The sequence below is a fragment of the Panthera pardus genome, unplaced genomic scaffold (genome assembly GCF_024362965.1).
Source record: "Panthera pardus isolate Hobbes unplaced genomic scaffold, ASM2436296v1 HiC_scaffold_6, whole genome shotgun sequence".
NCBI classification, from domain to species: Eukaryota; Metazoa; Chordata; class Mammalia; order Carnivora; family Felidae; genus Panthera; species Panthera pardus.
Window position 1 is genome coordinate 14654690 of NW_026526991.1, and position 23465 is coordinate 14678154.

At 42.0% G+C, this 23465-nt stretch overlaps 1 protein-coding gene across 2 annotated transcripts; it reads right to left on the reverse strand.

Moving 5' to 3' along the window:
* Positions 1 to 204: 204 nt before the first annotated feature.
* FBXO7 (F-box protein 7) lies at positions 205 to 23389 on the reverse strand. 2 transcript variants are annotated; one of them, XM_019446704.2, is made up of 9 exons: positions 22333 to 23389; positions 18448 to 18742; positions 13045 to 13272; positions 11594 to 11735; positions 9384 to 9467; positions 5988 to 6083; positions 4030 to 4206; positions 1878 to 1915; positions 205 to 898 (listed from the first exon to the last, which is right to left on the reverse strand). In XM_019446704.2, the coding sequence occupies exons 1-9, from the start codon at positions 22452 to 22454 to the stop codon at positions 509 to 511; spliced, it is 1572 nt and encodes a 523-aa protein (XP_019302249.2). In that variant the 5' UTR covers positions 22455 to 23389; the 3' UTR covers positions 205 to 508. The 2 variants fall into 2 exon arrangements, with proteins under 2 accessions (XP_019302249.2, XP_019302250.2); XM_019446705.2 differs by lacking the exon at positions 22333 to 23389 and adding an exon at positions 22143 to 22274 and having other exon boundaries at positions 18448 to 18590.
* Positions 23390 to 23465: the final 76 nt, after the last annotated feature.

Here is a 23465-nt window from a genome sequence, read left to right on the forward strand (position 1 = left end):
TATTCATTTTATAAATCATGCTTCTGCAAACAGTTTTGTTTGGAGAAAGGGTGTAACTAAAAAATAATTAAAAAAAAAAAAGTGCAACAATCTGATGACCCTGAATAGGTTCTCTATCATTCTGAAATTGCCAAGTAATGTTGTGAAGCTGTTCTGAGTATTTTATCCCATTATCTTTCTGTAATAAAAGTCAAGATTGCCATATAATTTATACTTAATTTTTTTTAATCTGGTGCAGAACATTATCAGTGAACAACCTTCATCCTAGAGGGAAATTCAGAGGGGGGGGAGGTCAGTAGTCAACTATTTCCAAAGCCAACCTGGTCATACAGTGACCTCTGGGCCCTACCACCTCTGGAGCTTTAGATATATCTACCGAAAGGCCACTGTGTGCGTTCCTCACCATGGCACTCAGAACACACTAGAGATCAGCACCCCCAACAAGATGACATCTGCAGTTTTAAAAAACAAAAACCAAACAAGCCCCAGAAGTGAGATTATAAATCAATCACATGAATGGCAGCCGGCTGTCGGTGGGCCAGCCCCTACTGGGTCTTAAGGGAAATCTGTCACCGGGGCCACCTCGCCCTGGCAAGATGGGATTAGGTCCTGGCAGCGGGCCAACTGGATCAAAACGTGGTCTGAGTGGAGGGAACTGGCTGGGTGTCTCCCCAGGCCCAGGGATGAGTGAGTTGATCGGGTCCCCGACATAAGGAAGGGTTAGTCTTTCATCGTATTCACCACCAATAATTCCCGGAGGAAGGAGCGAGCTGGGAGGAAAAGGCCTGGGGTGCAAGGGGTTGGGGTAGAATGGGAGGGGGTGGGGCGATGATGGAATGAACATCACATGCCGCCCTCTCTGAGCTTCTTTTCTTTGTTTGTACCTCTTCCTGTACAGCTGTAGAAACACAAGAACAAGATATGGTAAGCGATCTGGATGTTTCCCCAAAGTTCCAATTTGCTTCCACTGCTTTATCTACACTTTCCTCTTCCCACACTATGGAGCAAAGACACCAGTGCACACAACAGAAATTTTACCAGTTTCCATCTGCACGACTAAGGCAGTAGCTCTGAACACAATGCCGAATGAACTGTACTCTTTAACTACACTGCAACTGAACAACTGTGCCAATTCAGGGAAATACTCAATCCAAAGGAAGGATAACTGAGTGGAATGTGCTTTCAAGGCTGCAATCGACAGCTCTTGAGCTAATACGCGATTTTAGGCCCACCTTTCTTGAAAGTGGAAAATTTAAATATCTGTTGAGAAAATCAGGCCACATAATATAAAGTTAAGGTACTGGGGGGAAGGGGAGCAGCATTTAAATTCACTTCTTCACCTGAATCATGTTCCTAAAGGATCTCAATTTAAACAGCAACAAAAAATAGAAGCCCATTTCAGAGGACAGAACATCTTCCTAAGGAACAATGCTGTTCACTCAGGACACATTTGAGGACCCTTCTCTAGTCCACCCCGTTTCTCAGTCCTGTCAGTGTCTTTTAGAGTAGGCGTCTGTACATAAAACAAGCATGCACTGTTCCAACTAGCTGGACAGCTGAAGACCACTCTCTCACAAAAACTCAGCTTAAAAATTGTTTTGCAACAGAGGAAGAAAGAATGTTTTATATTAAGTAAAATCAAAAAACAATCGCTGTGTTAATAAGACTTCTTTTCCTGTGTAATTACACAAGAAAATAAGGACTGAGTCTAAGATGAAAGTTAAAAATATTTTCACTTACTGAAAATTAGCAATAAATTTAATAAAAGCAGGTTTCATTACATCATAACAAAAATGATAATATGGCCTTAATGTATTAATTCACTAGTTGCTTCGGCGCTAATACTAACATTAGCCTTGATATTTAAAAATACCTACTTCTTTCCAATCTGTGTCTCGAACTCTCGCAGTACCATCTACAAAGAAAAAACAAAAAATAAGAATTTAAAATGCTTCATTCATCCAGGTTAAACAGCAATCTTGCTTCTGACCTAAGGAAACTGAAGCTTACACATGACGCACACGCAGGAACAGGAATCCTTTGTTCACAACACGCTGCATCCCTTGTAACCCTCCTGCACCGACACAGACCTCTCTTGCTGGCAGAAGGCAGCTGCTGCCGTTCTGTGCTCGTGAGGACACGAACTGGTGACGCCCTCGGGAATATGGAGGACCGGGTGGCCGCTATCTCTTCCTCAACTGCCCTATGCTGCACTGCGCCTCCTCTGCCAGTCTCAGCTGAGAGTGACAGCTCCTTCTAACCTCAAATCTCTGCGACACTGGGTGACCATCTCTTTGTATCGCAGCCCATCGTTACTGGAGGTAAAGCTGACTTGAAGTTCTCTTATTTGGGTTGTTTTCTCCCAACTTTCATCAGTATGACTGCAACAACTAAGTATTTTTTAATATACTCATTTACTTGAAATACATGAAATGAGGAAAGAGAAACCTCTTCAACTTAAATCTAAAGAAGAGTTGAGATAAAAGAGATATCTTCCCTAGAAGCTATTATATGGGCATGGAAGGAAGATTTTATAAAAGCTCCTGTGACGTTACATCCATAGGGAGATTCGTTATAAGATCTGAACAGCTTGGGGCGCCTGGGTGGCGCAGTCGGTTAAGCGTCCGACTTCAGCCAGGTCACGATCTCGCGGTCCGTGAGTTCGAGCCCCGCGTCGGGCTCTGGGCTGATGGCTCGGAGCCTGGAACCTGTTTCCGATTCTGTGTCTCCCTCTCTCTCTGCCCCTCCCCCGTTCATGCTCTGTCTCTCTCTGTCCCAAAAATAAATAAAAAACGTTGGAAAAAAAAAAAAAAAAAAAAAAAAGATCTGAACAGCTTACAGATGAGCTTGTGGACCATAACCTGGAAATGAGAGAGAGACTGACTGTATTTTAAATCCAAATTTGAGTATGTAAGTAAAAAGGTTTTTATGCCTATTTTTATCATAGCCTGTTTTTTGGTTCGTTCTTCTATATACTTTGGTCATTTTGTCTTTTCATTTCGACTATAATTTTTTTTTTTTTTAATTTGAGATGACACTTGCTGCCTCCTAGAACAAAATAACATTTGAACTCTGCAGAGGCATAAAGGAATCAAGGAGGAATATGAAAGACCAGATCATTCACTTCTTCTATCTGAGGTTTTAAAGGAAAAAAGTCTTTAACAATCCTAATGACTCTACTTAATATTCTTATTAAAAAAAAACAACAACGAAGGGGATCTACCAAGATTTTTACAGTTCCCAAGATGTTATACATAGCACATCAATTTTTTTTTGATGTGAACCACAAGTATTTTTTTTACAATGCAATGCAGTATATACTTACATATACATATACTGAAATAGAAGTTTACTCCTATTTTGTAAAAAAAATACTGATTTTTTTTTTTTAATGACCCAATATATTGATTTCATGACCCACTCCAGGGTCAAACCAGTTTAAAAAACAAAACAAAACACTGATACGCAGAAAAGAAATTCTACAATCGGGCACTAGGCTTCTATCCGGAAATCTTGATACAAAAGGCAAAGTGCTTGTACATTTGGGGTAACTTCTCTCCATCCCCAAGTCCCACTGCCATCACTGCTGCAACAATCACCAGGTCATCATAAATGTGACTATACAGAAATAAAGCTTCCCCAGCAATATACCACAGGGTAGCAAGCAGGGCACTCCTAACTGGTACACTGGTCACAGCCATGGACGTTGTTTAGAAATACAACAGACTGCAGAGTCAGATATGGAGGATGGTCTAAGAGAATAAACCTGAAATTTTTCTATCCTGAACTATTCTCAGTCTATGGGGATATTTGCGTTATACAGAACACAGAAATGAATGCGACGTTTTCGGGATATAGGCACAAGTATATGAGGCTTAGCATCTCCTTCCAAAAAGGCTGCAAGTTATGATTACTTGAAACTCTTAAACAGACAAAGAGCCTACAACTAAAAACTTCTGGCAAGCTGAGTAATTAAGACCTCAGTAAGAAAGAGTCCTTTTCCTGTTAACATGTCACTGTGGCAATTACCTCGAAAATCCCGCAGATATAAACACCTCCACAGCAGTTGGTCATTTGAAGCAATAAAGAGATCACGACAAACTGCAGACAAAGACAGAACAGAACGAACATCCAAAAGTCGGAAGATCCGCAGTTTCAGCTCCAACGGCAGGACCACCAACCCGAATACATCCGGTAGGTTCAGCGCTATAAAGAAAAAGAGAACAGGTAGTGAGTAAAGAACATCTGGCTTTCCCCACATATTTAACGGAAGTTACCAACTTGTTCCTAAGTGACAAATTAGATGGTAGTCTCAATTACCCAAGTGTGCATCACCTACAACAAAATTTTAACCCCAGGTTGGCTATATTGCCCTACTACTAAGTCCCTTATTCCCTCTATGTTTTAGGGGAAAGACAAATACTTTTTCATACAAACCAATGAATCGCTATGACAACTTCCAAATATTAGCCAATGGCCTTTGTTTCGAGCAGTATTCGATGAATGCAACAAAAACTTCTGTATTCAATTACAGAAAACGGATGCTTTGTTGGCTTTTAAAACTGGTTCCCAATGCTGCTACTTATTAGCTGTGTGCCTTTGGACACTTGGATTAAACTACCATTCAATTTCCTTACCTGTAAAATGGGTTAGGAGTACTACCTAATTCATGCAGTTGAAAATTAAGTGTGTGAATATATACAGAGTGCTTAGAACAATGTCTGGCACATAACAAGCACTCAAGTGTTCGCAATTACTATTCTCTGAGGTCTAGCAGGCTGAAAAAAAAAGGGAGGTAGATAAATATCAGAGGCAAGCCAAGAAGGAAAAATAATAACATATAATCAAATGAGATTTATTAGCTCCTTTAAACATCTGTGATACTAATCTCCCCTAGCTAAGACCATCAAAATCCAATAAAGCATTTTAAAATTCACATATTTCCCTTCCATTACCGGCACATGAAGAAGAAAACTATGGTGACAGCAGCCTAGGCACATGCAATTGGACACCTAAAATACAAGATCCCTACATACAAATGGCAAATAAAAGCCACATATCTATATGTATAAACCTGAAGTTCTTCTCCAGCTAAGGGATTGTGGTAGATGAGGATTCTCATTTTCCAGCTTATAATTACGCTTCCCCTGATGGCCACACTGCCATCAGGCTTGGCCATTTTGTTGCGTCCAATAAAATGTGAGTGGATGTAGCGTATCATTTCCGAGCAAAAAAGCTGTAAGAACCACCATGTGGCTCGGTCACTGGGCCTTCTTTACCCTCTGCTCCAAGGAGACCATGTCCTGAAGAAGGACTACTCCTTCAGCCAAAACTCACCCCCCCCACACACACAGCATGCATATGAATGAGAAATAAGTGCTTTAAGTCATTGAGATTTTAACATATTACACCACAAATAAGAGCCAACATAAGAATTCTGAATGAAATATACACCTCACTGAGTTAGTTTCATCATCTATAAAATGAGGATGAAATCCCCTTCAAAGTTGTTAGCACTAAATAAAGATCCATGTAAATATCCAAAGGAGCTAGCATAGAACCCCAAGAAATAATGTTAAAAAAAAAAAAAAAAAACTGAGACCTAATTTACAGACTATACATTACTTATATATTTGTCAAACACCTATTATGGACCAGACCCTATGTTAGGCCATGAGAATAAAGTGGCTAAGACATAGTCCCTGCTTCCAAGGTTATCTAAAACCTTAGGAGGTGGAAAGAATGCATGTCAACACTTATGATACACTGGAAGAAGAGTTACAACAAAGACATGCCCAAAATGTTGTCGAAATACACACAAGAAATAAATAACACTTGAGGAATTAACATTAAAGCTTAGTTTTAAAAGAACATAACTTCACTAGGGGAAAAGAGGCAAGAGTCATATGTCAGGGTCACAAGCATAAGACATAAACTTTTACTATTCTTTCCAGCCATCTGACCTGTGATCATTTGTCGTCTCTCACCTTGTCGGGTAAAAGCCAGAAGAGGATACACCAGCTGGTCTTTGAAGAGACGAGAAAGCTTCTGAAGATCTTTGTAGATCTTGGCCACATTTTCCCCTAGAATATTTTTTTTAATGAAAACTCAGAACAAAATCAAGTGGAAAAACTTGAAATGGTAACCTTTACTTCTGCCAAACAAATCAAAGTTGTAAATTTTCATAAGTAATTCTTATATAGACAGACGTGAACCAAAGTCTCTAGTAGAAGTACTATATGCTGTGTGGCTCTGAAAACTCAATCTTAGATGTAAAGATAAAAATCTCATGATTTCAAATTAATAGAGCTGTACCCAACCTATATGATTCACAGACTACAGTTATAGTAGGAAAAACTGTGGTGAGAGAGCTGTACACACACCATGATTTACTGAGCACCTGCCCAAAGTGTCCAGGCACTGGGGGTACAGTGGGGAACCACTCTCCGGATCCCAGCAGAAGCAGAACAGTATTTGTCACATGACGACCAAGTGTCACCAAGTGTATTAAACATTCTTCAAAGCTTTCTTTCACATCAATGGTTCTCCCTAAGAGAGACATACTCTGACCCCCAGTTTAAAAACAGGACAAGATAATGGAAGCCCATCCAAAGCTTCAGAGTAAGTGGTAGGGCAGGGTACAAACCTAAGTCTGGCTCCAACACACTCACTTTAGCCACTAAACTGCTGCTCAGACTGTGGCTCACAGATCACCAGAACTGACATCATTTGGGAACTATTCGGAAATACTGAATCTCAGGCCCTACCACAGACCTACTTAATCAGAACCTGCAATTTCATAAGATCCCCTGATGATTCACCTGCACAGTGCAGCATGGGAAGCACTGCCCAATACGACCTCAAGTTCCCACTGCAATTCCGCTGTACTGTGACCAGGTGTATGACCTTGAACCCTCGGATCCGCACCTGTTTGCTCACCTGTATCAAGGGGATACATACTACCCTGCACCAAAGAATGGTTAACGTAAAGCACCACACACAGTGCCTATGCCCCATTCTGTAACTAGGTACTCCACTGAGAAACAAAACACTATGATGTTATCACCTGACTGATAACAAACAAGAAAAGAGATGCAGCTAAACTTTAAATCCTTGTCACACGAACTACAATCTTGACTTGAAGTCAAATGTCAAGATATTTACAAAGTCAATTTGGATATGGCCTTTTTTCAGTGTGAAAAACGATTTTTTTAACAAGTTTTTTCTTTCGGTTATCTATTACAAAAGTAATCAGAAACAAGAATAAAAACAAATAAAAACAAACAAATATGCATTTAAATAAGTATATACTAGGTACTCTACTATAAAAGCCACCGTATAAAGTAACTAAAATTACTTGTCAAATGGGCAGCATAACCCTACCCAACATAAAAATACTGTATTAAAAATATTTAATACAGCCCATAAACTTACTGTAATAGAACAGTATGAACTTTCTTCTTCCTTTCACTTCCATTCTCTTTATTTAACAAAAACCACATAAAGAATACGAATCTGGGGGCGCCTGAGTGGCTCAGTCGGTTAAGCGTCCGACTTCAGCTCAGGTCATGGTCTCACAGTTCATGGGTTCATGCCCCTCACTGGGCTCTGTGCTGACAATTTGGAGCCTGGGGCCTGCTTCATATTCTGTGTCTCCCTCCCTCTCTCTGCCCCTCCCTCACTCATGCTCTGTCACTCAAAAATAAATAAAGGTTAAAAAAAAATAAAAAAGAATACGAATCTAAACTACATTCCTATAAGTTATTTTTAAAAAATAGTCTGAGGAGTCAAATCTATTCCAATTCTAGATTCCACCATTTATTAGCTCTGTGACTTTGAAGCACTTTAACCTCCTCTAGACTTGTCTCGTAATCTGTAAAATGGACATAAATAACCTCCACTACTGTGGAGTGGAGTGTATTTCTAGCCCCCATAGCAAAGTACTCCCTAGTGTGGAGAGAAACAGTGTTGTGGCCAAGAATTTCAAGTTTTCCTGTTTCCAATGGTGAGACATCTTTACACATTTATCAGTCTAGTTCATGCTCCTCAACAGGGGCAGTGCCACCCACAATGGGACAAAAACTGGTTCTCGGAAGGCAGAAACAAAACAAACCCTAGCTACACCATTGGTTTGTGACCCTCCAAAGGGCCACAGTACACAAATGAAAATACACTATGTATCTATGGTATTAAAATTTCATGGAAGAGAATGGAAGGGGGACAGATTTTCTACAAAGGTTCCTCAAGGGATGGATAAGAAAATGAAGGCTAAGAAACACTGGTGCAGTATGATGTTAAATGCCCAGAGATCATTATAAATATGTATCCAGATATCCCCATTTCCCATCAGTTTTGGTTCACGGACGTTCACAGAACTCGGCCTGATCTGCCCGGGAAACTAACAAGAGTCAGTCTCTAGGGCTTCAAAGCAAAGACCTAGCTCTAGGTAGCCTTCCCTTAAAGACACCACTGCCAATGCCACCACCCCATGACACCACATTTAGATTTCAAAACCCTCCTAAGTTACTAGAAAGACGAAATGGAATAGCATCTGTCAAGGCACGTGTCCAGCACAAAACAAGCGCTTAGAGATGTGAGTTCTCTCTCCACCCATCTCCTCTCCTTCAACCACCTACCTGCTTCTCATACTTTGAATTTAACTAAAAAAATAAAAAGGATAACTTGTCTTTGCATCTATTAGTAATCCGACAGAATACAAGCAAAACCATGTTGGGGCGCCTGGGTGGCTCAGTCGGTTAGGCGTCCGACTTCAGCTCAGGTCATGATTTCGCGGTCCGTGAGTTCGAGCCCTGCGTCGGGCTCTGGGCTGAAGGCTCAGAGCCTGGAGCCTGTTTCAGATTCTGTGTCTCCCTCTCTCTCTGCCCCTCCCCCATTCATGCTCTGTCTCTGTCTCAAAAATAAATAAACGTTAAAAATTAAAAAAAAAAAACCATGCCTAGAATGTAAACTTTTGGTAAATCTGATCAAACAGCAACCAAATCTATGTTGGTTTAAACTAACATTCTGAGTAGTTTTTCCTCCAATAATCTTCAATAATGAAGTTGCACTGTATGGTTTCCACAAAATGCAGATCCTCTCCATACTGATTAAATACGAGAAAAATCCAAAGATTAATTCATAAATTATGAAGCATCAACATCATAAGTAATGAATTACATACTAGTGTCGTTCCATAATGGCAGCATAAATATAATTCAGCATTCCAAGAGGAAAGCAGGAAAGAAACAGATACTCTGCAACACTGTCTTAAATTTGCTTTACTCTCATTCAGAAATTTTCAGTCACTCAAACATTACCATTTAGTTTTGTTAAAGCAAACCTCTCAAAGCTTCATCCCAAAAGTTCAACCATACTTATGTTACCTGGTTCTGTTTTGCAAATAAATGACTCTGGCAGCAGCTGCAATCTGTTCACACTTCTGAGCTCACTGTTAATCTTTAGTGTAGCTGGAAATAAGCAAAAGAGAGACAAATCATTTTTGTCAGTTCCTCAATTGCCTTCATTATCTAGCATGGGCTTGCACTTCCCTGTCCCAACATACGAAGGACACACTATACAAACTGCTCTACACTCATTTCCTTCCCTCACAACAAAGTCCAAAGTGGAAACCTGCCATCACATCAAGTAAAATCACTCTAAAACAAACACCTCTAAAAACTAGAGTATGCACTTCTATATAAAATCCAGTAGGTATTACCAACAACAGCGTATTACTCATTGAAAGATATGCAGCAAGGTTAGTAGGAGACAGTTAAACATAATAAAACCATTATTTCCAACAAGGTCACCAAAGATTCCATTTATTTTTTTTATTTAATCCTTGGCAAGGAGTTTTGCCTTGTTTACTAAAAGAATCCTGCTAGTTTTCACAACATCATCTCTTTCTAGACCCAAAGGACCAATATTCTTGACACCACCAGAAGGTTCCATTTTAATCATATATACAAAGGCTCACTTCATCTCATGCCATGAAAGAGCCAGTGACGTGCTCGTGCACATGTGCGCTGAGCAGGAGGTCTTGGGCGAAGGAAAAGACTTAAAGACACACTGCTCCTTTTCAAAGAACCAAGCCTGGAATGGCTGGCTGCCACACAAGTCTGCAAGTAGCTGATCTGCCAGGAGCAATAAAAGAACAAAATACCGGAAACTCAGATATCTTTGAGACATTTGACAGCCATTCTCCTTATGTTATATATCTTGAAACTAGTAAATAGAGATTATCACACGCGTTGTTAAAGTGCTTTTGTAAGAAACGGAGGCAAAAATGAAGTTGGTAGCTTCCACCTCGCACATTAGGATGTGACGGGGCAGGACGCCTGCAAGGAGGCAGAAACTGCTGGCTCTCTGTGTGTAAGAACACCCAACTGAAAGGCGTGCTTGCTAACTGTGATGAGTCGCCGAAGACACGTGGCTAGTCCACCTGCCATCAGACACATTCTGACCGGCACAGAATACCACCAATACTGGTAAAGCTGAAATTTGAGACTTTTATGGAACGTCGCAAGGAATCTAGTGACTAAAAGGAAATACCACAAATTACATCGCAGGGGACATGGAACCACCTTTCACTTCAAAGATCATGACCATGTATGCGAGTGGCTTTCAAAGTAAATTTCTGCAGAACAAACATGTTTCAAACAAACTCTCAGAAGGGACCTTGATAACGCAACAGAAGAACATGGTGCCGCTCAAGCTGTATGCGGCAATACACGTTCCGTGAAGGCTCCTCACTCATCCATCCTGGCAGAACCAGTGCCACAGAGCACGGGAAACCACGAGGCATCAGAGCAACTGCCTTTGCTATACAAAAGGTGAGCTGCACTGAAAAAACAAAAATGCAGCCATTGCAACCCCACCATGCTGTCTTAGCTAGCTGAAGGATAAAGAAATCAAAAATCAGAACAGAACGGAAATGAAAGATTCTAGTCACTCAAATGGCTCTCTAGAACACGTGATTATGAGACTATTCCATAGACCACTGGTAGATGTACGGACGTCTGGGTGGCCTCTGAGCGAAAATGAAATACAAACAAATACAGGCACTGCTATCCCTGTGAAACTGCCACTATGAAAGAGAACTAGAAAAAGAAACTAGTCAGAGTGACTTTCCTGCAGGTCGAGGGATCAAGCACACACATACTAAAGCGGTGCTTAGCAGTGTTTCTATGCATTACTGTTCAGATGCCAAATGGGATAAAAAGTGACCCCAGCTCAATCTCACCTCTTACCATCTCTCAGTTCGAGATCTCTGTTAAAAAAAAAACATAAAAAAGTCACCCACAGGCACAAAGTAGTCGAATGTAATAGATCATCTCACTTCAAAGATCACAACACTCCCCACAGCAATAATATCGCAAGGTTAAGACAGCTGAAGGCTACGGCTGCCCGGAGAGAGAAGGCTGCCAGCCTAAACATCTACCCACACATTCTACAACCTTTCAGGCTCGGGGTATCAGCAGCCTAGAGACTCAACAAAGTTGAGAAAGATGCAACTGTATCACGAGAGCCAATCACTGAAGCAGCTATAGTCTGGAAACATGTCAGTGTTGGTAAACCGACAGCCCTCCATTACCATTTATGACAATTAGGTTTCCCAAAGGCACACAGGTGAGAGCAGCAGAGCCGCCCTCGCAGAGAGGGTGTGTATACTGCAGCTTATACACACCGCCCGACCTCCAGTTCTCTGGCATGGACATGGCTTTGGCCTCAGGCCCCTGGGGAATGAAAGGAAAGAGAAACAAATAATGAAGAGAAGTGCTACTCTCAAAAAGGATTAAAAATCCAACAGGCCCCTAACTTGTCTGGAAATAAGCATTCCGTACAGTCCCCTTAATAAAATCTGCCACATCATTACTACAGCTAGTAATAAAATTTTGATAGAAAAACGTTTAAATATATTCTCCTCCATCAAAATGTTCAAATGGATAAAGTCACATCAGAGACAGGGATTGATTTCTCTCCTCAAAGACTTACTTCTCTGCCTAGCAAAGCAGTATCATTATTGAAGACCATACCTCAAATAACAGTGCATTTGTGAAGCCTTTAAAAAAAACTCCCGTTTGTCATTCCCTCTCTTTTATCCCCTAACATTGTTCTTATTTCTATTGTTACACACTTCTATTGTAATACATTATAATTTTCTTTTTATCTACTTCTCTCCCCCACTTATGGACTCCTTAGGGACAAGGACTTGTCCCAGTATCTTTATATCCTAATTCCTGGCTCAGATCATGGCATGCTGCGGGTATTCAATGATCACTGCATTGTTCTACATCTTTGTTACTTATAATGTGGCCCACAGACCAGCAGCATTATTATTGTGTAGGAGTATCCAGAATCTCAGGCTTTACCCTCGACTCACTAAATCAGAATCTGCATTTTAGGAAGATCCCCAGGTATTCTTAGGCAAAGGTTTGAGAAACTCTAATTGTTCTTCTCCAGGACTCTCTGGCATCCCGTATACATATACGTCTCTCCTAGAATTTAACCAATATACTGATGGTTCGTAGACTGTCTCTCTCCCGCACTCCTGGACTAGAAGCAACCTGAGAGCAGGGACAAAGCACCGTACCTGTCAGTGGTAGATACTTATCAAACAGAGAATGAATGAATGAAGGGAATAATGTCCCTCTTCCTAACTGAATCTTACTAGATTACTGACAATTCAAAGCCATTAACATAAAAAATAATCCAGTGAGCCATCCCTCTAGACATGCCCACCCCACACTCTTGACCACAGTTCATTTCATATTATCATAATCTTTTTACCATAATTGCCACCACTTCTATAATACAAACTGACAAAACTGACAACAGAAATGAAGGAAAAAAAAGAGAGAGGGAACGTTTATTGACCGCCTACTGTATACCCATCACTGCATTCAGCACTTTACATTTAACACTCAACTGCATTTAATATAGAGATCTAGAGTTCCACAACACCCTAGTGATGTTTGTTAGTACACCCCCATCCCCAATGGGAGGCTGAAACCCCAACACAATGTATTCTGTTTGTAGCCTCACCTGAGGTATGTAACCTGACTCCAGCATGAGCAGATGTATTGACACTATCAGAGCATCACTGGGACTGGAACAGTCGGCTGAGTGATACAGGACCTCTAATGAATGTGGCACTTGCCCCTCCACCGACTCACTGCAGAGCATCGGTTCTGAGGGACAGACACCTGTGCCCTCTTCCATAGCCACAACATCTTGGACTGACTCAGTTTCAAAAGTCTGGCTAGGCCCCGACTGAAAAAGATAACAAATCAATGAATTCATTAAAGAGACTTTTATTTTTACAGTTTATTGTGTATCCTGAAGTGAACTCGGATTAGTGCCCAAAGCCAAAGCATGTTATTAGCTTCAGAAATGGGACACATTTTAAGTGAGCCTTCCTAAATAAATAAGCTGGCAATCTTTTCCCCCATCCTGAATTCCTTATCTCCGTTCATCCTGGCCAGTATGCCAAAAACCTGGAAATCAACCTAGCCTCCTCCCTCTACCTCACTAAACTCTACTTTCGTCGTGATCAAAGTTCCACTGAATCTATGTCCAAAATACCTCTAAAATCTGCCCCTACTACTCCAGTGGTACTTTAGACTCATTTACCTCTTCACATCCAGCAATAGCTTCCCCAAGGATCCCTGACTCCGTTTCGTCTTCCAAGACACCCATTACTGCGAGAGTTTCTGACAATTAAGAACCCAATTATGGGAGGGCCTGGGTGGCTCAGTCGGTTAACCATCTGACTCTTGGTTTCAGCTCAGGTTATATATGATCTCACAGTTTGTGGGATCAAGCCCTGTGTCGGGCTCTGTGCTGTGAGCAGAGAGCCTGCTTGAGATTTTCTCCCTCCCAATCTCTCTGCACCCCCAAACGATGCTTACATGGGCTCCCTCTCAAAACACATACATACATAATCTTTTTTAAAAATCCAATTATGTCCCATAACCAAGCTTAAAACTTGCCAGTATTTCCCCAGTGCAGATCGCAGCATTCCCCTAAATTGTGCCTTGGGATGTGACCCTAGATGTCCTCAGGAAAAAAGAGGTCTACAATCAATTAAGTTTGGAAAATACTACATGCTATAGCCACCGAACCTCACCCTCCACATTCGCAAAATACATCGTGGCATTACAGAGCTCTGAGAAGTCCAACAATAATAATGTGTGTGTAATATTTAGCCAAGAAACACTACTCTCCTTCCTTAGTACCCAGCATCCTCAGAACACTTACTTATAATCTAAGGGAAGAAGTGTTTCATAGAGGACATGCTGTGAGATGCAGGCCTAGAAAATGAAGTCCCAACTCCTAAACGCCTTAGCATACGAGGTCCTTCATCACTTCATCAGATCCCTGACTCTCAAGCCCACTTCCTGCCAGCCCCTTCCTCTCCACGCCAGTGTTCCCCACCTCCGCAAAAGAGGCAGTACAGACAGACTACCACCCTGACTTGCAAAGGCCTTGACTACTGCACTTTCCTGATTTCACACCTATATCCTACCAGGACTGCAAGCTTAGAAAGGAACAGAGTAGGGATGCCTGGGTGGCTCAGTCAGTTAAGCGTCCAACTTCAGCTCAGGTCATGATCTCACAGTCCGTGGGTTCGAGCCCCGTATTGGGCTCTGTGCTGACAGCTCAGAGCCTGGAGTCTGCTTCAGATTCTGGGTCTCCCTCTCTCTGCCCCTCCCCTGCTCACACTCTGTCTCTTTCTCAAAAATAAATTAACATTAAAAAAAAAAAAAAAAAAGGAACAGACTACGTGTCACACACTTTTCTAATCCCAATACAGTACCTGGCACACAGCAGGTGCTCAACAAATGCTTGTTGAACCAATGCTTAAGAACAGTATCTTAAAATTTCATAATTTGGTTTTGTTTTCAGTGTCTTCTCATTTGTACCATAAAAAAGTCTATAAAACGGTAAAGTCAGATGATGTTGCCTTTTCATACATGTTGTAACTGACTCAGATTAAGTAACACAATCAAGGTTACCAGCTAATAAAAACCTGAAATGAACCAAGATCTCCAGACTCACAGTTCAGGCTTTCAGACACAATACACTGCTTCAATAAAACTATGTTACTTGTATTAATTTTGCTCAGAAAGTTTGTCTCCTAAGCATGTGCTCAACTCTTAATGCAAAACACATGTTTCTTCATCATCGTTCCATTAAAGAAAGGGCAGAGGAAATTAAAATTACATTGGATAAATGAAAGGATGGAAAAATATAAGAAAGCAAGAGGCAGTTCCTCCAGAATCCCTGAGGACATAGCCTACTTATTGGCTTATGAGAAAGATCCAAATTCACGTGTTAAAACCTAGAGGCCAATGACAATTCATACTACCAAAAAAAGGAGGCTCCATAATACTTCTAGGCAAACAGAAACTACTTATTAAAACCACTTACCACCAAAATTATGAAGCCTATAAGCGCTTTGCATCTTACTTATCTACTATACCTAACTTTGGGCCGTTTGCTACTCTTGACGGTTGTGCGGGAGAGAATCTACGTGGAGAAAATATTTTTAAAAAGAGTTACTCTAAACTGATAAAGCCATGGGAGGAAGGTATCAGAACTCCCTGGTGAGCTTATCAAACCCAACTCCCACTCCATAACAACCACTAACATTCTGAGCCATTCTGATAGGATATGAAATATCTATGATATTCTTCATACATGTGGAAATCAGGAGGAAAATGCTCAGCACCACCTCTTTATTTTTTTTAATGTTTACTTATTTTTGAAGGAGAGAGAGACAGAGTATGAGCAGGGGTGGGGCAGAGAGAGAGGGAGACACAGAATCCAAAGCAGGATCCAGGCTCTGAGCTGTCAGCACAGAGCCCAATGCAGGGCTCGAACTCACAAGCTGTGAGATCATGACCTAAGCCGAAGTCAGACGCTTAACCAACTGAGCCACCCAGGCACCCCACAGCACCACCTCTTTAAATAAATCATTTGTCATGTCATCTACAAATGATGGCAATAGGTGATTAAAATGCACTTTAGGGCTAATATTAGAGTCTGATACCACATTATTCCCATTTCCCTTAAAGATTCAACAGGTACTAGAATTCCCAAATAAATGAAAATAAGAAAATTACACTTAATTTTCAAATTTTGCAAGTAAAATTATCCTATTGTTTCCAGTTTTACCCATCTATTTTCCTTTGTTGTTGTTGTTGTTGTTGTTGAAAGACAGGGCATGAGCAGGGGAGGGCAGAGAGAGATGGAAACACAGAATTTTAATAAGAATCTGAAGTAGGCTCCAGGCTCCTCAACATGGGGCTCGAACCCACAAACCGCGAGATCATGACCTGAGCTGAAGTTGAGGCTTAACCAACCGAGCCACCCAGGCACCTGTCTATCTTCCTTTTCTAATACATCATTCTACATTTAATGAGCAGATCATACTGTTTCAAGTACTTGAAGCACACTTAGGAGATTTCAAGCTTACTTACTTCAAGATTACAAGCTTAGTCACCCTATACAAGTCTGAGAATACAAAACAACACGCATTTAGAACTAGAATTACTAACTTGAAGCAATATTAATTTCTCAGAATTTTTCAAAAGGAAACTAGTAAAGTAAATATCACATATATTATGAAAAGTTCCATCTTACTGGACAATTTTATAAGTATACAGAAATAAAAGGAATGGACCCTTCCACCAGAATCTGAATGCGTCTATCAACAAAGATGATTCAGAAATATAATTTAAATATGTAGCTAAGTATTCTTACTTATTCCCTAAATTACCTCCATGAGACAGAAACACAGAGATACATAATACTTCCTAAAAAAAAAATCATAAAAATACTCTGAGCTTTATAAAGCCTTGTTAAAATTGCTTAATTTCTCTATATACTATTACTAAAAATCTCAACATATTACCAATCTATTAAAAAGCATTTCTTCTTAGTAACTGTCTATACTTATTGAGGTTACAGGCACAATGAATACTTATATTCATAAGTGTTTAAAGCCTGAAAAAAAACCAAAATAACTAAGCTTAAGTAGTAAGTATACACACAAAAAACAATTAACATGATTGCATATGTATTAGTATTAAAAAATTCAGTAATAAATTTCATCATTTGTGCCACACAAGAAATCAAAAGGCAGGGTAATAACTAAGGGGGTGTTTACAAGGCAATACAGATGATCGATAAAGAAATTAAAGATGATCATTGGGGCTGTGGCTGGCAGGGCCTTGGAAGATGGGCAGAGACAGGAGAGGGAGGAAAGGCCGTGCATTCCAGGCTGGGTGAATGGCAAGAGCAAAGACGTGAAGCAGTCACCAGTCTGTGTGTGTGTGTGTGTGTGTGTGTGTGTGTGTGTGTGTGTGTGTGTGTGTGTGTGTATGTGCGCAAACACATGAATGTGCTGGCTGGCACAGGGAAAATGATAAGGACTCTGATCTGACTGCAGGTGACAGTTTACTGAGGGAAGAACAGAAACTGGCCCTGAAAAGCCTTAAAGACTAGGGACAGCATTTTCTTCCTCTGTAGCATGACAGGGTTAGAAATATTTGGACTTTTCAGCTCAAAAATTGTAAGCACTGGTGTATCAAGGACACACAGCTACTACAGAACAAGGGAACAACAAAGTCAAAACCGTGTCGGGAAAAGATGAACGCAGAAAATAGACTGAAGGACAGACACTGGAAGCCTGGAATGGAAAGGAAACACTGACAGGGCTTGTTAAGGGGCTGGATATAAGTAGACAAAAATCATTCCAGAGTTTTAAGCTCAGGAAAACAGTGGTGCCACTGAGAGAAAGGGCAGCTAGTTTGGGAAAAGAACATTAGTTCATATTTCCAAATTTATGTTGGCACAGAGTCTGAAGTAACAACGTTTAAAATCCAGGTATAAATGTCCTGCAAACAATCTGGAAATAACTGGACTCTATATAGCCTTAGTGGGTGGAGCAGACCAGAGAAGCTAGGCTGGGAATCATGAACTCAGAGGCAACAACAGGAGCCAAAGGACAAACCATCTGAAGGAGTGTCTGAACAAAATAAATAGGTAAACACTGGGCTCTTCGGATGGTCCAACCATTTAGCAGTTTAAAAATTTCTACAAGAGGGGCGCCTGGGTGGCTCAGTCGGTTAAGCGTCCGACTTCAGCTCAGGTCACGATCTCGCAGTCCGTGAGTTCGAGCCCCACGTCGGGCTCTGGGTTGATGGCTCAGAGCCTGGAGCCTGCTTCCGATTCTGTGTCTCCCTCTCTCTCTGGCCCTCCCCCGTTCATGCTCTGTCTCTCTCTGTCTGAAAAATAAATAAACGTTAAAAAAAAAAAAAATTTCTACAAGAATACGATCCGCAATCTACTAACAATAATTACCCTGATACAGAATTCAATCGAGGGTGTTCAGTATCCTTTAGCAATTACCCCTTTTCTCATCTTGATGTTAATACCTACCATATTTTCATCATTCCTGACATCAGTTTCGGCTGCCTGTCCTTGGAATGAATCACTTGGTTGTTCATCCTGTACGATGGACTGATTGGAGCTGGCGGCCAAAGAGGGTTGGTCATTATTCTGGAGTGAGGAATGCTCTGAATCTGTGGATGAAGGTAAGTTAGGTGCTGGAATGGCATCTTCAAGAATCAAACATATCAAGTCCCCAGAAACAATCCCATATGAAGCCAAGGTCTCTTCATCTCCAGTGAGGGCATCCTTGTTGTTCAATGTGATTGCAAACCGGGTATCAGAACTGCCAAGAAAGATGGATAAGGATAGTAAGAGCTACCTACCATTACCCATAGCTACCATTACCTTCAATACACTAGGAACATATATAAGATACATGGTATAGTCCTAGAAGAAATAAGTAACAAAAACAAACCAAAAATAAAAAGGAAGCCAAAGTTTTAAAAAAAATATCAAAATTATTTGTTATCACCAAGTGCCTAAGTTATAGATTTCTAATGGCTACAATTCTAGCCTGGGTGATAGGATACAGTAACTATCATTAATCCATGTTTTCATCAATTCTAAGATACATACTTTACATCCTTTGTAACTTGGATATCTTTGAAACAGGGATGCTTCTTAAAACTCATAACACATCACAGCTTAACTGACATTTTTTTTCCTTTAGTGTTACATAAAACAATACACATCTTAAGAATGACAGTATCTGAGAGTCAAGGAAATACTCTCTTTTGAAAATTATGAGGGGTGCCTGAGTGGCTCAGTCAGTCGAGCATCCAACTTTGGCTCAGACCATGATCTCGTAGTTTGTGGGTTCAAGTCCCGCAACGGGCTCTCTGCTGTCGGCACAGACCCCGCTTCAGATCCTCTATTCCCCTCTCTCTCTGCACCTCCTCTGCTTGCACTCTCTCAAAACTAAACATTTTAAAAATAAAATACAAACTATGTCACATGATTCCTCTGCTCAAAATCCTCCTCCAATGGCTTGTATCTGAACTTGGAATGGAATCTTTAACATGGCCTCCAAAGCCCAACATGTGACCCCTACCCACTTCTCCTATCTCCTCCAGCCTCTCTTTACTGTTCCCTATTAACATAAGCTTTCTATCCCGTTTCTCAAAACAGATCAACCTCATTGCAACCTCTGGGCCTCTGCATTTACTCTTCCAGATCTTCAAAGGACTGACTCTCATCATTCTGTCTCAATTCAAATGCCATCTCTACAGAGATGCCTTCTGCCTAACCTCTACCACTCTACTCCATTTTATGTTTTATTTTTATTGTAACACTACTATGTGAAAATTCCATATTTATTGACCATCTCTCCTCCACCCCCACCACCAGAATTTAAGCTTCATAACATCAGGTATCTCATCTATCTAGTTCAAAACTGTATCTCCAGCTCTTGGCAAATAAAAGTATTAATGGAATAAACGCAACCAATAAAGAGTAGTTGGGAAAATGAAACTGAAATCGGGGTTACCTAGTCAATGTTCTTACAGGACAATCAGCTTATATCTGCTCCAAAATACTAGACCCATGTCTTAAATGAATATTCACAATCACAAAAAGATGAGTACAAATACATCCCTCCTGCTGATAAATACAAGGTCACCTTTCTTACTGATAACCTTTTATAGTAAGAATAGCACAAATCCAAAAACTCACTGCTAAACAAGCTAAGAGCTCAAATTAGCCTGAAGCAATGAACTCTCATCCCTTCCACATCACAGACTACCTGATTTGAAAGAATAACCATCATTTCACCACAAAGTGGTGAGGGGTAATTAACAAACTATTGCAGAACTTTTTATAAGACATTTACACTCAGCAATGCTGACTTCATTAACTTTTTGAGAGGTTAACCAAGGATGAAGTTCTTTGAAAATCATGTTCTATTTATTCTTACAATGCTGCATTTTCACAAATGTTCACAATTCATTTTTCTTTCACAAGTACATTTTTTTCTTACCAATTAAAGTACCTTTGGTAGAGAAATTACTGAAGTTCTAGAACCTAGTCCTGCTTATCAGAAAATAAGTAGCTGTGTTTCTGTTTTCAAAGAATGTTGAACATCTGCCAGATGCCCCAAAAAACACCATCCCGACTTCAGCAGAAAAAAAGAAACACACTTCAAATGAACTATGTTCTTACGGGTCTTCAGTCACAGCAAAAGTGTGGCTTTTTTTTAAATAGTATCTAATACTCATTCAAACATCTCCCTGTAGAAAAACTAAAGAACTGTGTCATTAATAAAAATGCTGGCCTTCCCCCCACCCCAACCTTTAGAAAAAGGGAAGAGCTATTTCTAAAGTAACATAGAGCTTTCCAGGGGAGGAATCAAAAACTGGTGTTCTGAAACTGAAGAAATATTTAAATCCATCAGGAAAAGCCATCCTAGAAACACCAAGCCTTTTAAAGATATTTTATGGCAATCCCAGATTCACTTGCTCAGAGAAGACATTTTAAAAATAATAATGTCACAGGGACGTATTTTAAAACTGCCTATTTATTACAAAATACTTTCAGAAGAACAAATTTACTTTCACAAGCTGAAGCTTACATTCCTTCCAGTTAACCAGCCTCAACTGTAAAAACAAACCCAAAGGAGAAACTAACTTGGGCTCTTGGATAAATAGTCTTTTCAAGACGGTCTCTCCTAATTAAAATAATAATAAGAAATATACACATATATATGAAAAATCTTTTAGAAAGAAGTTACTTTTGAAATTGTCTGGTGGGCTAATGATACCAGCATACAAAACGCTTAGGTTTTAACACCAATAAATAACAGGCATATCACTTAACATAATGTTCAAAAGTTATTATGTCAACACCCTCATTTTTAATTTGGAGAAAAACAGCCTTACTTTCAATATGGTGTTTTACCCTGAAAAATGAAAGGGTGAGAAGTTCATAATATGGCCTCATTTTACTGAATTCCCCCCAAATGAAAGTATGTAAGTCTTATAAAAAGGATCCACTTAATTAAGAGAAAGGTCTTCTTATGAACAATTCACCTAAAAAGCCCCAGCAAACACGTTTATTTTTTTCTTAGCACACTCAAATTCCAAATCTGCTAGCTCAGCAAGGGAAAAGGACTACTCTTATTTCTGTCCCTCTACTCCCAGTTTACTGTCCCCAGAAAATTCTCCCTTGGAAGCAAAGCCATCTCGTTCACAACCTCATAATAGCAAAATCTGATCCTTAATTTCTCAATGTCACTGTCCCCAAACTGCAAGCTCTCCAGGGACATCCCAAGGCCAACGTTTATCTTAGTTTTGGCAAAAACACAACATCTCGCCCAGGGAAGTAAAAGGAGATGACAAATGCCGACCGCCCGCAGTCTGTAAAACTCTGCGGAGGGCAAGCCAAAGTGCTCGCCGCAGCCCAGCACGTGAGCACTCAAAGCGGCCTCGAGGTTACCGCGGCCCCAGCAGCGGCCCGCTCACAGGTGGCCTCGACGGAGGGCCGGTTTCTAACTTCTAGAACTTTCCAGACTTTTCCCTTGGAATACTGCGACAGCTGGGGACGGTGAACTTAAATCCCAGAGAGCCTGGAGAGGTCTACCCCACACCAAACCCCTCATTTCCAATTTCACACTTTAAAAGGGCGCGAGAAGTCTGCGCCCCGGCACGTCCCTGGTTTCTTCTGCACCAGAAGCGGAAGCGAGGGCTCACCCTGCAGGGGAACGGAGCCCCCGGGACGCCGGGCCATGTCCTCCGCGAGCCGGGAGCCGGCGAGCTGCAGCCCCAGCGCCCGCGCCGCGCCCGGCCTGCGCGCGTCACAGTCCCGGACCCGCTAAGCCCCGCTGTCGCCCGGCATCACGTGACAGCCCGGGGCGGGCGCGCCCCCCCACCCCCCGCCTACCTGAAGCCCCACGACGGCAGCAGGGCCTGGCTGAGGTGCGCGCGCAGCTGCCCTAGCGTCGGCTCCGCGTCTGGCATCTCCACCGGCCAGGTCCTCTTCTGCAGCCGGACCCGTAGCTTCATGGCGGCGGCGGTAGGGCCCGGAGGCCCGTACGCGGTGGCGGCGACGGTGACGACGGCGCGGCGGCGGGCCCGGAGCGGCAACCACCGGAGCCGTAGGAGTGCCGAGGAGCAGCGGAGTGAAGGCCCCGCCGCGGCCCCTGCCGGCCAGTCTCTGGAACTTGAGCGCCCCGCCCCTCTCTTGAGGGCGCCCCCTGGAGCCCACCCGGCGAGCGGGCGGCTGGCGGCCTGCGCCAACCCAGGCCGCTGGGCGTCATGCGATCGATGACTCGGCGCGCAACGGTGCCGCCTGGGAGCGGGAGGACCACAATGCGCAGGCGCCGAGACTGCCGCGGCGAGCGAGCTAGGCGATGGTAGCCGCTATTCTGCGGCCGGGCCGTGCGGACCCCTTCCGGGCGTGCGTGGAGAATGTTAGCGCCGAGAGAGAGGCTGCACAGTATGTGACTCGCCCCTCCGCAAGGCCCAGGCGTGCCTGGTTCTTACCGCACTTCCTCCGTGGCGCCCAGCTCCAGCGGCAGGCATCTGTTCTGAGAAGCCTTAGGTTGAGCCCAGGCTCTGGTAGTTTCCTCGTGTTACTGCAAAATATGAAACAGCTTTTAGTCCGTCACCTAAATCAGAGGGTATAGTAGTAATCTGCTGCATAGCAGTCACCCCAAAGCTTAGCAGCTTAAAACAACGAACGGTTATGGTCCTGTAGATTATGTACATCAGGAGTTTGGGCATGGAGTGGCTGGGTGGTTCTGTCTCGGTCTCTCGTGACATTGCAGTCAAGATGCAGGCCAAGGCTGCATTTGTCTGAAGTCTTGACTCAGGCTGGAAAACCTGCTTGCAGGATAAGCTCACTCACAGTCCCGTTGGCAGGAGGCCTGTTTTTCACGGCACAGACCTCTTGAGTGTCCCTAGGATATGGCATCTGGCTTCCCTCAGAACACGTGATCCCAGAGAGACCAAATCAGAAGCTACCATGTCTTTTGTGATGCAGCCTCGGAAGTCACACATCACTTCTGTCATTCT